Genomic DNA, 13558 nt, shown 5'->3' with positions numbered 1-13558 from the left:
CAAATAAACTAAAAAAAGATAAAAATATGAAGAGAATAAAAATAAAAAAATATGAAGAGACAAGGAAAATAAGATAAATTCTAGGTAGTGACCTACATTTACACTTGAAGACTTCAACAAATTTGGTGCATGCACTTTAGCAAAGGAAAGAATTCAGTTTCTACTACCTAGAACAATGGCTGGCATTGTGAGATTTACTTTTCTGACATTTACATTCTATTGACCTGAAAAGTTTGATAATCTCGCTAAAATTGAGAGATCAGACAATCAGAAAAAATATAAAGATGAGAGAAATGTTGAGATGGTAGAGCCCAAGGAATTCCTGTGTTTTAATCACTTCTATTTTTTTTTTCATTTGAGGAAGTAACTTACATGTTTTCAGTTGTTTGATGTTTGAAGTATTTTTACACATTTAATTCTACAAGTGCTTTGGTAAGTCGTATTGGGTAGGTAGAATACAAATGCAAAACTGGGGAATCAGAAAAGTAGAATGCTTGCAAACAATTGGATTACTCATAATGTAGGAGCCCATGAGAAGGACCTCAGTCTCCAGGTTCCCTATCACATCTACTCTGGAATTGCGCTGATGGTGACGGCAACTACCATGTGTTGGGTAACAAGTTCTAGTCTATGTTACCTTATTTAATAGTGAGCAGCACCCAAAAGATGGGGGCTGCTGTCCCTCTTACATCACGAGAAGCAAAAATGAAGGAGCTGATACAACTCAAGTTTGGGGAGGAGGTTCATAATTTTTTCTTCTTGGAATGTGTAAGCTCCGAGGAGCCTTTTAACATTTCTTGTTGGTATTTAGGTTACCTGAAGCCCATATCTGATAGAGAGCTATGAAAACCACTCTGTAGTTCTTTAGGTCACTTTATCAAAGCTTGTGTCGGGGCCCATCTATATAATAGTAGTTGAGGGAAGGAAGATAGCCAGTCAGATAACACAGTATGAGAATAACATGCTAAAATATAACAAGGGGACTGGTTTTAACACTTCTCATTTAGGATTAGGTAGTCCAATGAGTTTTGATCCGTTCCCTCCATTCTCGATCTTATTCTTGTTCTTGTTCTTACAATGTTCGTTATTATCACTATGTTTAACCAAGAGGAGGGATCTGCAGGAAGCCCAGGGGCTTTCACCTCCAAGCTTTTGTCTCCCCATGATTTCAAAATTATAAATTCTTGGCTTTGGGGGATGTGGCAATAAAAAAGGGCACCCGAAACCAAAACCAAAACAAACTTTACAACTTTACAACAGCAGCAATTAGCTTAGTAGCATAGAGCCATACTTACTAGCAAAGGGTCTAACAAGTTTGATGCATGAAATTCAGCCCCAGAAAAGACAAGAAACAGTCTCTGCTAGCCGGAACAAAGGCTGATATTGTGAGATTTCAGTGGCATAATATACAGGCTTCAAATAAGAGTTCTGGTCAGCGAGACATAAAGGAAGTGCTTCATTAGCTATCATAGTGCATACCTCTCCGGCTTGTACCACGGGGCAGCACGCAGCAAGGGCATGGGCGCAAAGAATGAGCTATTCACTCAGGTTTCATAATCTTGCTCTGTTTCAGCCTCCTGGGTTGACAGCTTTCAAGTTAAGCATGGAAGGTTCTAAAGAAACAGTCTTACATTCTTCAGTGATAGAGTTTGTTTTTGGAAAATGCCTATCTAAAATAAGGAGATAAAATACGTTGGGTCTGTGAGCTCAATTTATTACATTAGATGACTTTCCCGAGCATGGTGATATTTTTATGATGACTTTGAACGCTTCAGTAAAATAGTTCTGTGGAAATATCGGTCTCAAATGAAATTATTTGCAGTTTCTATGTCATTCAACCCTATGCAATCATATGAATATTCATTTTACAGTGAAAGCTTACTTTGTAAGCAGGAAAATTACAGTAAAATGCTTTGCGAAGATATTGAGTAGAAGAAAAATCATCCTATGTAGTAGTTTTCAGGAAAACTACTGTGAATTCCAATTTCTTTCCCCATCATCCGGAGGCACATACCACTATCCCTCAAGAAAACAGAAAACTATATAACTCAACTTCAAATTAATGGCAACATTTCTGGAATCATTTCATGTATCCTCTGTGCTTCGAAGATACATGTATTATAATTAGGTTCTGATTGACAATAATTTCCTAGATGCCAACATCAGTATTAGATAGTATTGTCCGACGACCCAGGGATCTAACTTCATAAAATTGAATAAAGATGCTGAGAATGGTTCTCAATTTGAAAAGTGAAGGGGAAAGAAATAGGGTTAGAAAATCTACGTATTCTGCTGTTACCAAAGAACTTTCAAGAAAAATAGCAAAGAAATCATACAATTCAAATTCATATTTAACATTATTTTTTGTGAAGAATAGCACCATTGATGCACTAAAATGTATTAGAGATATTTATTTTCTAAAATAACAGTAATTTCTGCCCTACACTTGTTTGGAATTTTGCCAGATACTCAAATGGAGCGGTGGAAAATCATTACTTGAAAACATTAAAATCTCTGAAATACATGAATCAAAATACTTTAAAATAACTGTTTTAAAATTAAAATTTTAAATTTTAGTTATTTTCCAGAAAAAACAAAAATTTCTTATTTGAAACACTAGATGTGAGCCATCACTCTAAAGTCTGGCCAATCACACGTGTAATAGTGTCAGAGAATATACATTATATTCACCAGACCCCCAAAGACCTTCATCTGAAACAAAGATACTTTTTTAAAAAAAATTAAGTTTATTTATTTATTTTGAGAGAGAGACAGTGTGAGCAGGGGAGGGGCTCTCTCTGTAAGAGAGAGGTGGGGAAAGGGAGAGGGAGAGAGGGAGAGAGGGAGAGAGGGAGAGAGAGGGAGAGAGGGGGAGAGAGGGAGAGAGGGAGAGAGGGAGAGAGAGGGAGAGAGAGGGAGAGAGAGGGAGAGAGGGAGAGAGGGAGAGAGGGAGAGAGGGAGAGAGGGAGAGAGGGAGAGAGAGGGAGAGAGAGGGAGAGAGAGGGAGAGAGAGAGAGAGAGAGAGAGAGGGAGAGAGAGAGAGAGAGAGAGAGAGAGAGAGAAGCCCAAGCAGGCTCTGCCCTGCCAGAGCAGACCCGACATGGGGCTTGAACCCATAAAACCATGAGATCATGACCTAAGCTGAAACCGAGAGTTGGAAGCCCAACCGACTGAGCCACCCAGGTGCCCCAAAACAAAGATACTTCTTAATTAACAGACAAATAAAGTCCAAATCACTCACTACAATGTAGCTCTACATACCCCAACAAAGCAGTTCGTCTTAAGTGCCTGTATTTAACTACTCTATTTTCTCACTTAGCACATTACAAGCAGTTTTACACTAAAAGGCTATTCTGGAGGCAAACTGTCTGACTAGCCTTTAATCTATTTTTCATAAAAAATACATGCTGTGGGTTCAACTGCATGTCCACCAAATTCTTACGTTGAAGTCCTAACCCCAAGTTCTTCAGAATGTGCAACCCTTTAGAGATCAGGTCTTCATAGAGGCAAGCAACTTAAAATGGGGTCAATCGGGTGAGACACCAATATGGCTGGTGTCCTTAGAAAAGGTGAAATTTGGAATACAGACACACATACAGGGAGAATACCATATGAACATGAAGACAGCCATCTACTAGTGAAGGAGAGAGGCCCGGAGCAGACCCTTCCCTTACAGCCCTCAGAAGGAAACAACCCTGTCAGTGCCTTGATTTCAGACTACTAGTTTCCAGATCATGGGACATTTTCTGTTGTTTAAACCACTCAGTTTGTGGTACTTTATTATAGCAGCCCCAGCAAAGTAATCCATCACACATATTAAAAAGAATGTTCCATCTCTCTGGCAATTTCCTTTAAAAAGAGATAACTGAAATTATGGTCATTTTCCTTTATTCTAAAAAATTAAAATTGCAATACTTGGAATGCCTTGGCTCAAGCTGTGTTGCTAGTTTTTATTATAACAGTTATGTATGAATCAATTTGTCTATAATTATCTATTCAAATTAGATAAATAGTAGATATTTAGAAATTATTTAGAAATAAAAACTTGTTAGGGGCACCTGGGTGGCTCAGTCAGTTGAACACCTGACTCTCGATTTTGGCTCAGGTGATGATTCCAGGGTCCTGGGATCGAGTCCCACACTGGGTTCTGCACTGAGCATGGAGACTGCTTGGGATCCTCTCTCTCTCTCTCTCTCTCTCTCTCTCTCTCTCTCTCTCACTCTCTCTCTCTCTCTCTCTCTCTCAAAAAAAATAATGAATAAATATGTAAAATTAAAAATTAAAAAAATGTGTATCCTTGTTGCATTTGCAAGATTTCATTTTATTTAAACTTAAAATTGCTAATGCTTTTATCGTTTTTAAATGTTTATTTATTTTTGAGAGAGAGAGATTGCTCACGTACATGGGGGAGGGACAGAGAGAGAGAGTCAGAGGATCAGAAGCTGTTTCCGTGCTGATGGCAATATGGGGCTCGAACTTGTACACTGTGAGATCATGACCTGAGCCAAAGTCCACACTTAACCAACTGAGCCATCCAGGTGCCCCTAAACTTAAGTTTGAAAACCACAAATCCAGGTAATGTGAATAATGCTCCTGTAATATTAAAAAAAAGCACAGATAGTAAATTTACTTACATCTTTAGTTGAGAGTTTGTTCTCTATTAATTGATGAATTTCCTTAATATTTTATCTATCATCTATTTATCTACCAGAGCTTTGCTACAATAGCATCTTATAGGACATTTCTGTGTCATGCAGCTCATTCTGACTTTTGTTTTTCTAAGTTCAAAAATATTTCTAAACTATCAGGAAATTTTATATATGTTTCACATGTCTAAGACAAAGATACAGCTACTTGAAACAATAAAAATTTACTAAACTAGCAGGCTATAAACTAAAAATACAGAGATCTATAGTGTTCTAGTATATAAATAATAATCAGTTGCAAGATACAGTGGATCACTGTACAATCACTAACATAAAAGTATATAAAATAAAATGAAGTAAAATCCATGCACTTAAAGAAATGGACAGAATCTAAATGGGGAAACTACCTAAAAGATGTCAAAGTATACTGGAATACTTGTGAAGACATGCCATATTTCCGGATAGGAAGACCCAATTTAAAAAATCCTCAATGTTTATAAATTTAGTGGGTTCTACTAAAAGACTGTAGGTTTTTTACTTTTACCCTGAATCAAGACAGGTTGGTCATAAAGGTCATTTGGAAAGATAAAGATATAAGAACATACAAGAACTACCTGAAAATGAAGGAGAGGGGTCTGGCCCTATGAGATGTTAAAACATACTACAGCGCCTGTTAAAACAGTATAGTATTGGTATGTAGAAATTGAAAGAAAAAGCACTGTACTAGAATTGAAACTCAAAACAAACAAACCACAACCCAACACCAACAAACAAACAAAAAACTAAATGCATATGAGAATTTATGATAAAGTCAGCATCTAAAGACAGTGGGGTAACAAAGAACCTTTTGGTATATATGGTTGAATCAATGGATAGCCATAGGGAAAAGTATAAAATTAGATTTATTCTTCACATTAGAGAAGAAACTATAAAAGAATTAGAGTGTTAACACAGAGAATAAAAAGAATCACAAATACTCTAAGAAAACATGGATAAGTTTATTTATAACATGGGACTAGACAAAAACGTTTAAAGTGATTAAGAATCCTAGAACATAAGGAAACAGATTGATAAATTTGCTACATGAAATAAAAAAATCCAACTTTTGCATGGCAAAGAGCATATGCAAATGAAACAACAAAGTGTGAAAAATCATTTGGGAATGATCTCACAGACAAATGCTTAATATGTCCAATATTAAAATAATTTTTCTAAGTTTATTTATTTTGAGAGAGAGGGGCAAAGAGAAAGGGAGAGAGAGGATCCCAAGCAGGCTCTGCACTGCCAGCACAGGGACTGATGTGGGGCTTGAATCCACAAACCGTGAGATCATGACCTGAGCTGAAATCAAGAGCTGGAGGCTTAACGGAATGAGCCACCCAGGAGCCCCTCCAATATTAGAACAAGTGCTTCTTAAAAATTCAGAAGAATAAATCAAAAATCTTGTGGAAAAATGGGTAAAATAAATGGACAGTACACAAAAAAATAAATATAAACGGCCCTTATACACATAAAATGGTGTTCAGTCTCACTTATAATAAGAGGAATTCGATTTAAAATTACACTGAGATACCATTTCTCATCCATTAGATTCACAAAAATTGATAACTCTGAGTCCATATCCCGATGGCCAGGCTCTTGGGAACCATTGTTCTTATACAGTGCTGACAGGAATGCAAAATATGTATCCCCTATAGAGGGGAATTTGGAAATAAAAAAAAAAAAAAAAAACACCCTACATATGCCTTTGTCTTTTGATTTGCTAATCTCACTCCTAGAAATCTTATTGGAGATATACCTCCACAAATACACAGAAAAATTCGATTCCTTATAAGACCAAATGCCCACCAAAATGTGAGAATTATCGTGGTACATTCCCACACAGAAGACAATGCCATTGTAAACAGAGACAAGGAGGGTGTCTAGAATGAAATGAAGTGAAGTGATATCCCAGATAGGTTTCTAAGAAAAAAACAAAACAAAACAAAACAAACAAAAACAAGTGTAAAGCAATGCATAGAGTATGCTGAATATATATATTTTTTGTAACAAAGAGTGTACAAATGTGTACTGATTTATAATTTCTCAAAGAAACTTGGAAGCATAAATCAAGAACTTTAATGATTGTCAATGGGGAACGTAATCATAGCTACAGAGAAAAAGCTAAATTTCTGTGTACTCTTTTATTTTATTTTTTCTCTTTCCTTTTTGAAAACTGGTTTTACTTTGGAAGAATTGTGGAGGAAAAGAGACTTGAGAAGTGTTATCAGCCAAATGCAGCGAGGAGACCTCGATACAAGCACGACAGCTTGCAAAAAGGCATTTCTGACACAGAGAAATTTGACTACAGAATAATTATTAGATTATATTAAGGAATTATTATGTTTTAGGTGTGATAATCATCATAATGCGGTTAGATTTTTAGACAGGCATTACTTCTGAGAGACATAAACTGAATAATTATGGATAAAATAATATTTTATCTTGGATTTTTTTACAATGCAGTAGGGGGTAAAAAGTGAAAGGAAGGAACTGATATCTTAAAAGCCCTAAAACTGTACATACATTTTGATCAATCAGGTATAATTTCTGGAATTTATCATAAATGTATAGCTATGAATATACGTAAAGATTTAATTAGAGAAACATTTATTCCAATAATTTTTTGGAGCGAAAAACTGGAAATACCTTGTGCCTAAATCATTTACTTAAATCAAATATGTATAAATGTTTTCAAAATAATTTGAATGGAAAAGTCATATTATTACTAATTGAAGAAAATAGTTCATAAAAACATAATATTTTGTTAACAAAAATTATTTAAGGAGAAATAGAAAATGTTTTATAAATGTTTATAGTATAATCATTGGGAGATTGGAATTCGGGCAACTTTTACTTAAAATCAACATTGGAGGCTTATATTTATCTTTTAAAGTACCTACAATAAACATGTATTTCCTTTGCAAAACAATAATTATTAAAGTAAAAGGTGACTTTGCATAAGGTAATCAATTTCAGCAAAATTACAGAAGATACATAGGAAAAAAGAATGGAAAGTTTCAGATATTTGTGAGAGGGAAAACATTTTAAAGACATGAATAACAACCACTGTCCCGTAAGTTGAAGTAATTAAAAAAATTTTTTAATGTTTATCTATTTTTGACAGAGAGAGAGAGAGAGAGAGAGAGAGAGAGAGAATTAGCAGGGGAGGGGCAGAGAGAGAAGGAGACACAGAATGGGAAGCAGACTCCAGGCTCTGAGCTGTCAGCACAGAGCCCGACATGGGGCCCGAACCCACAAACCATGAGATCATGACCTGGGCTGAAGTCAGATGCCTAACCGACCGAGCCAGCCAGGCACCCCAATAATGTTTTTAATATGAGTGATATAAGATTCTTTACTCTGCAAAAATCGTTCCTCACCATGAGATTTCTCACACATTCATCTTAGACTCTTAGGAGAAGAAATAGTATTTTATTTTGCTTAATCCACAGAACCAAGAACAATGCTGTGAAGTTTAGGTAAAGGGTAGAATATTTTTGAAAGATCTGTTAACTTAATTTCCCTTTTTCATAAACTAGATGCCCTCCTTTTACCCTGTACACCACAATGGCTGTGTGTGTATGATGAATATATATATATACATATATATATATACATATATACGTATGTGTATATATATATATACGTATATATATATGTATATATATATATTTTTTTTTTCAAGGAAGCAACTGGAAGTGTGTCCTGTCTCCAAAAAAGAGAAATAAGAGAGAAAGGGAATTAGACAGGAAGACTAATTTTGACCTTCTCCCTCTGGGGGTAAGCCCCTGGCTGTAAGGCACATTTGATTGTTGAGGGAATGCTGGACAAAGAGCTTCGCCCTGCTCCCCGTTAAGAACTTTGAAGGAAGGGACAGTGTCTGCAGGGCAACAAAAGTAGTGCCATCGGGTGGTTAGGCCAGGAGCACCTGATTTATCTCCTTACTTCCTATTCCTCCCAGCCCTTGAAGTGGCAAGGGCTCCTGCCTACGCTGTGTGTGCCAGAGCACATTGTTTTTTTTAATTTTTTAATTATGTGTTATTTTTATTTTTATTTAAATTTGAGAGAGAGAGAGAGAGAGAGAGAGAGAGAGAGAGAATATGAATTAATCCAAATCAGGCTCCGTGCTGAGCATAAGCTCAGTCCCAGGCCCTGGGATCATGACCTGAGCTGAAATCAAGAGTCAGATGCTCAAGCAACTGAGCCACCCAGGCACCCAGAGCACATTAGTTATGGCACTTCACAAGCATACATTTGAGAGAAAAAGAGCCAACCTACAGAAGGGATCCAAACAGCCATGGGTGTCAAAGCATAGGCAAGATAGCCAGGAGACGTTTCGGCAAGTTCCACTAAACTTGCATTTTGTCAGGACCCTGGAAGGAACCTAACTGGGTCTTGGAAAACACACATATTAGAATACTAAACAATTTACTGGCTCATGCTGGTTATTACAAAAAAAAAAAAAAAAGAAAGAAAGAAAAGTCAATTACAGGATATTCTCCCCAAAAGTATCTGCTTCTAGGATAAGGTTATTAAAAAATATTTAGCACATTAGGAGACATGAATATAGTTTATTTAAAGTATAGCTCTTTTGATCAGTGTTTTCAGTTAAAAAGCGTTATAATGAATTACGTATCAATATTCAGACAATAAGGAAGGTTTTTAAAATAAACATAAAAAATGAAATCTTGAGCTATTGAGATGCTGGAAATCACTTGGAGCTATCCACAAATTATATAAAGACTAACATATGATAAAATATTATCTGGGCTTAATAAATGAAGTTGCAATCTCTTTATCATTAATATGAACCTGGCTCATATTTGAGAGATGCTTTTTGAACATTTCAGACTTTTGATTCTTTGCCAAGGTGGACATTTTTGGAATAACATTAAGTATATCCTGGTTAGACTTGAATAACACACACGGGACTGACCAGGGAGCCCATTCTCTTGAAATTATCTCCCATACTTACTAAGACCTAGACTCAGACATTTATTAAGACCTAGAAAAAAGTCTATCTTTAGAGTCAACGTATTCTGATTCGAGAGAATAGTTATTAATAAAATTCCGCCATGTTTTAAAAGAGGCTATCCTAAAAGGATATGTCAGGTAAAAGAGTAAATGGGTTTGGGTGGGGGTGGTTCAGAAAGATAAAGATGGGAGTTCCTTGACCTGGTAGTACTTATTTCACAGAATCTACTTTGTGACGTTGCATTTACTTCTGTTTTCAGAGTCATTCAATGCATTTACTTAACAGATGTATCTAACGCCTTCTAATGCGTCAGGGAGGTTTTAATTTAGTGGGGTGATGTGGGGGGACGTCATCAAATAGCTGCAAACCATGAAAGAAAGGCTGTAAAGAGTCCGGGGCAGGGGTGGGTATGAAGCCCTTCCTGAGGAAATGGGATTTGAAGGGGTAACAATAATAAATCACATAAAAAGAAGGGGTGCTGACATGCCAGCCAGAGAACTGCTTGAACCAAAGACCTGAGAACCTGTGTTTCGCAAAGCCGGAGCACAGACTGACGTCCCAATACTGGAGCACAGAAAGTTGTGCAAGATGTGCAGGCAGTCTTGTAAGGATGGTTTCAGCAGTTCGATATTTACTCTAAGACATGGTTGACAAAGAGGTGATCTCCTGGCTAGAAGATCTGCAGACGTGTTTTTTGCTTGCGCTTTTCGGCCAGCATTTTTTTTTTTTTAATTTGGGCAGGGCAACATTCTTGAATTAGTTCAGAGGCCACCTATCCCCCGTCGGCCTCAGACAAATAATTGACCTCTGAGGAAAAGGAGTTTGTTAGCTTTTCTAAAGGATTGTCAGATTTTATATTTAAAACAGCACTACAGAAGAGCCGCTGGAAAGCAAACATGGTCTGAGCCTTGCACACCCAGCGAGACCTGCGCTTGTCGCGAAGCTGGGGAGGGCGGGGGAAGAGGAGGAGCTCGGCGCTTGCCCGCACCCACTGCGCATGACCGCATGACGCTGCCGCCCCCGTTGCCAAGGCAGCGGGAAGGCGTAGCCCGGAAGGGGAGCCTTGCTGAGCTACAGCCCTGAGACTGATCCCCGGTGCGCTCGGTGCGCTCGGGGCTCGCTAGTTCCTGAGCCAGTCTTGACCGGAACAAAGCCGATGAACACCCAAGTATGATGCAAAGGGATAGCCATCTGCACAGAGGAATTCACAAGAGCCAGGGGAACTGGCCCAAACGGACTTGAGGGCTATGGCAGACCTTTCTGAGGACACCATTCCTGATGAGGTACAGAGTTCCGGTTCATTCAGCTCCTCTGGAGGACTGCAGCCCTGGCCCCAGGCCTCTGGGAGCAAACCTGCGAGTGGAAAGCCGACCACACCCTTGGAAGACGGAGACAAACAATCTGAGCTTCCAGACTACAAAAATAATGAGGAGAAGTTCAGTAGAAAATGGATCAACTATCTCAAGGGCAAAGAAACTAACTCTGGACAGTACCAACCAGACGCTAAACTTCAGACACAAAGCACTCGGGTATCCGATGAAGAACTGAACGCCCGGCAGTCTTTTTGCGCCGTTAAGATAAGCCTGATCCATCGCAGAGCAAACTTGAAGGAGAAAAAGAGCAGCAGACAAAAAAAGCCACAGCTTAGATTGGTTGCAGAGGCTTCAGAGATAGATGCCTTAAACTGTACTGTGCCTGATGAACTTTTGAACAGAATCTACTTAAAAAACATAAGGACAGCACCAAAACAGGTGGCAACAGCTGATCAACACATTTCTTCTCAGTGCCCCAGTTGCAACAGAAAAAGAGCAGAACTGGCTCAATCGACCTTTCTGAGACAAAAGAAGACTTTACTGGAGTCACTTCTACTCCAAGAGAAAATGGATGAACATCTTTATACCAGAGACTTTCTTACCCTTATTGGAGATGCACATCAGGGCCTCGCCAGGCTTTCAGATGATCCCAAAATAATCTGGAAAAGACTGAATGAGAAAAGTCAGATCAGAAACTCTGGTTTTGAAAGGTCAGATACAGAACAGGTGTGGCAGAATGAAAAAGTGTTTGTCATTTACCTTTTCTCCACCACCTGTCCAAACCACTTATGCTATCCAAACAGGACACAGTGTTTATTAATGATAATGTGTAATGTGGATAAATGTTTCTGTTGTGTATTTGAATAATCATCATTTTTACAGGCACTTTGGAAACCAGTTTAAGACTTTACTATGTTTTCTTCACAGAGGTGACGACTAAAAACTTTCCATCCAGTACATTTTTTCACATTATAGAGGGCAACACTGTAGTTGGTATACTTGCAAAGTTTTCACAATCCAGGAGAGAGATGTTGGTAGTTTAGGGTTTTGACCATACCAACAGAAAGAAGTACAGAAATGTAAGAGATGGTTAGGAGGTAATAACAGCCTTTGGTGAAGTAATGGATATGGGATTTAATAAAGGGTAAATGTTAAGAATGTTACTAAGTTTCTGACTTGTGTATTTGGATGAAAGATAACATCATTAAGATAGGAATATTGGAAAAGATCTTGTTTGATGGTAGTGATTAAGAGTGTGATTATCTGGACAAAGTTTAAGGTATATTTGAGACATCCACATTGAGAGGTTGAGAAACAGTTGGTTATTTGTGGGTGCAGTCTAAAGAAAAGGTTGAGCCTAGAGATTTGAAATAAAGTTGGAGGGGTGGTGGTGGTGGAATCATTGACATCTGGTTGGGACTTGAAATAAGAGATATGGTGAGCTTTTCTAGAAGAAAGTAGAGTGAGAGACAGGAGGGGCTATGAGCAACCCCTGAGAAATTCAGCAACTAACGGCTGGGTGGGAGAGAATAAGCCAGCAAAAGAGGTTGAGAAGAAATGATCATAGGAAACCAGGAATGTGTCATGTTACAGAGATCAAAGAAAGAATATTCCAAAAAGGATGGGTTGTCTAAGCATGCTAACTCAACAGAAAGTTCCTGTGAGATAACTTAGTTATGTATTGGATTCTGTTGACCTTAGCAATAGTCACTTCACTTGCAGAAATTGGGCAGACAGACTAAGTGGATTGGGGAGTAAATGTAAGTTAAGGAAATGAAGACTTTGAATACACTATATTCCTGGTTAAGTGCAGGAGATGGGGGGGAGGGGGTAAGCTGGAGATAGATACAGAATTGAGGAAAGAATGCTCTAAAAAGCCATTTTGTTCGTAAAGATTCTATGAAAGTTTTCTTGTTCCTCCTAATTTCCATTCTGATGAAACAGTATCACCCCCTGGAGAATACCATGGTAATCTGAAAATACATTTGTTGGAAAAGTGTTAGATGCATTCTGAGAAATTTTATCTGTTATTTCCCTATACAAACATAAATCCTAGAATTACTGACAGCATCTGGACGTCATTTTTTCTACATGTCTAACACCTAAGCTGTCACAGTCAAAAAGAAATTTGTAAAAATCAGCACAAAACAGTTTTTGTATCATGTTCCAATAACACTCTTTGGAGTTTAGACCTTCGTTTATGTATAAAGATACTGTTGTATCCTGTAGAATTTACCATATTTCCTCTTAGTCATTCCTAAATAAAATGGAAAACAAATCATTACCATTTTCATAGTAACTTTTTATTTAAAATCCACATTATGTCATTCTTTCTTTGCCATCTCAATATGTTCACATTTCACAATCAAATTCGGAATAATTTCCCATTTAGAATTCCCCATTAAAGGTCATAATCCACCCCTGTAGTCAACTAAGCTAGAAATGTTAGAGTCATTATTTGTTCCTCCTCTTTTAACAACCCCCAAGCTAACTACTTTTCAGCAAGACCACTGGATCATTCTTCAGTATCTTCTGACCATGACTTCTCATTTCCATCTCATTACCACTATCCTCGTCATCTC

At 37.7% G+C, this 13558-nt stretch overlaps 1 protein-coding gene across 1 annotated transcript; it reads left to right on the top strand.

The window, feature by feature from the left end:
• The first annotated feature begins 490 nt into the window (after window positions 1-490).
• CB1H8orf48 (chromosome B1 C8orf48 homolog) lies at window positions 491-13260 on the top strand. The gene is given in 4 exon segments (XM_043555390.1): window positions 491-613; window positions 10531-10707; window positions 10851-11718; window positions 11721-13260. Coding segments are annotated over 4 exon segments (1257 nt in total). The 3' UTR covers window positions 11810-13260.
• Window positions 13261-13558: the final 298 nt, after the last annotated feature.

The sequence above is a fragment of the Prionailurus bengalensis genome, chromosome B1 (assembly GCF_016509475.1).
Source record: "Prionailurus bengalensis isolate Pbe53 chromosome B1, Fcat_Pben_1.1_paternal_pri, whole genome shotgun sequence".
In the NCBI taxonomy this organism is placed as follows: Eukaryota; Metazoa; Chordata; class Mammalia; order Carnivora; family Felidae; genus Prionailurus; species Prionailurus bengalensis.
This window is presented reverse-complemented; position numbering and strand designations above follow the sequence as displayed.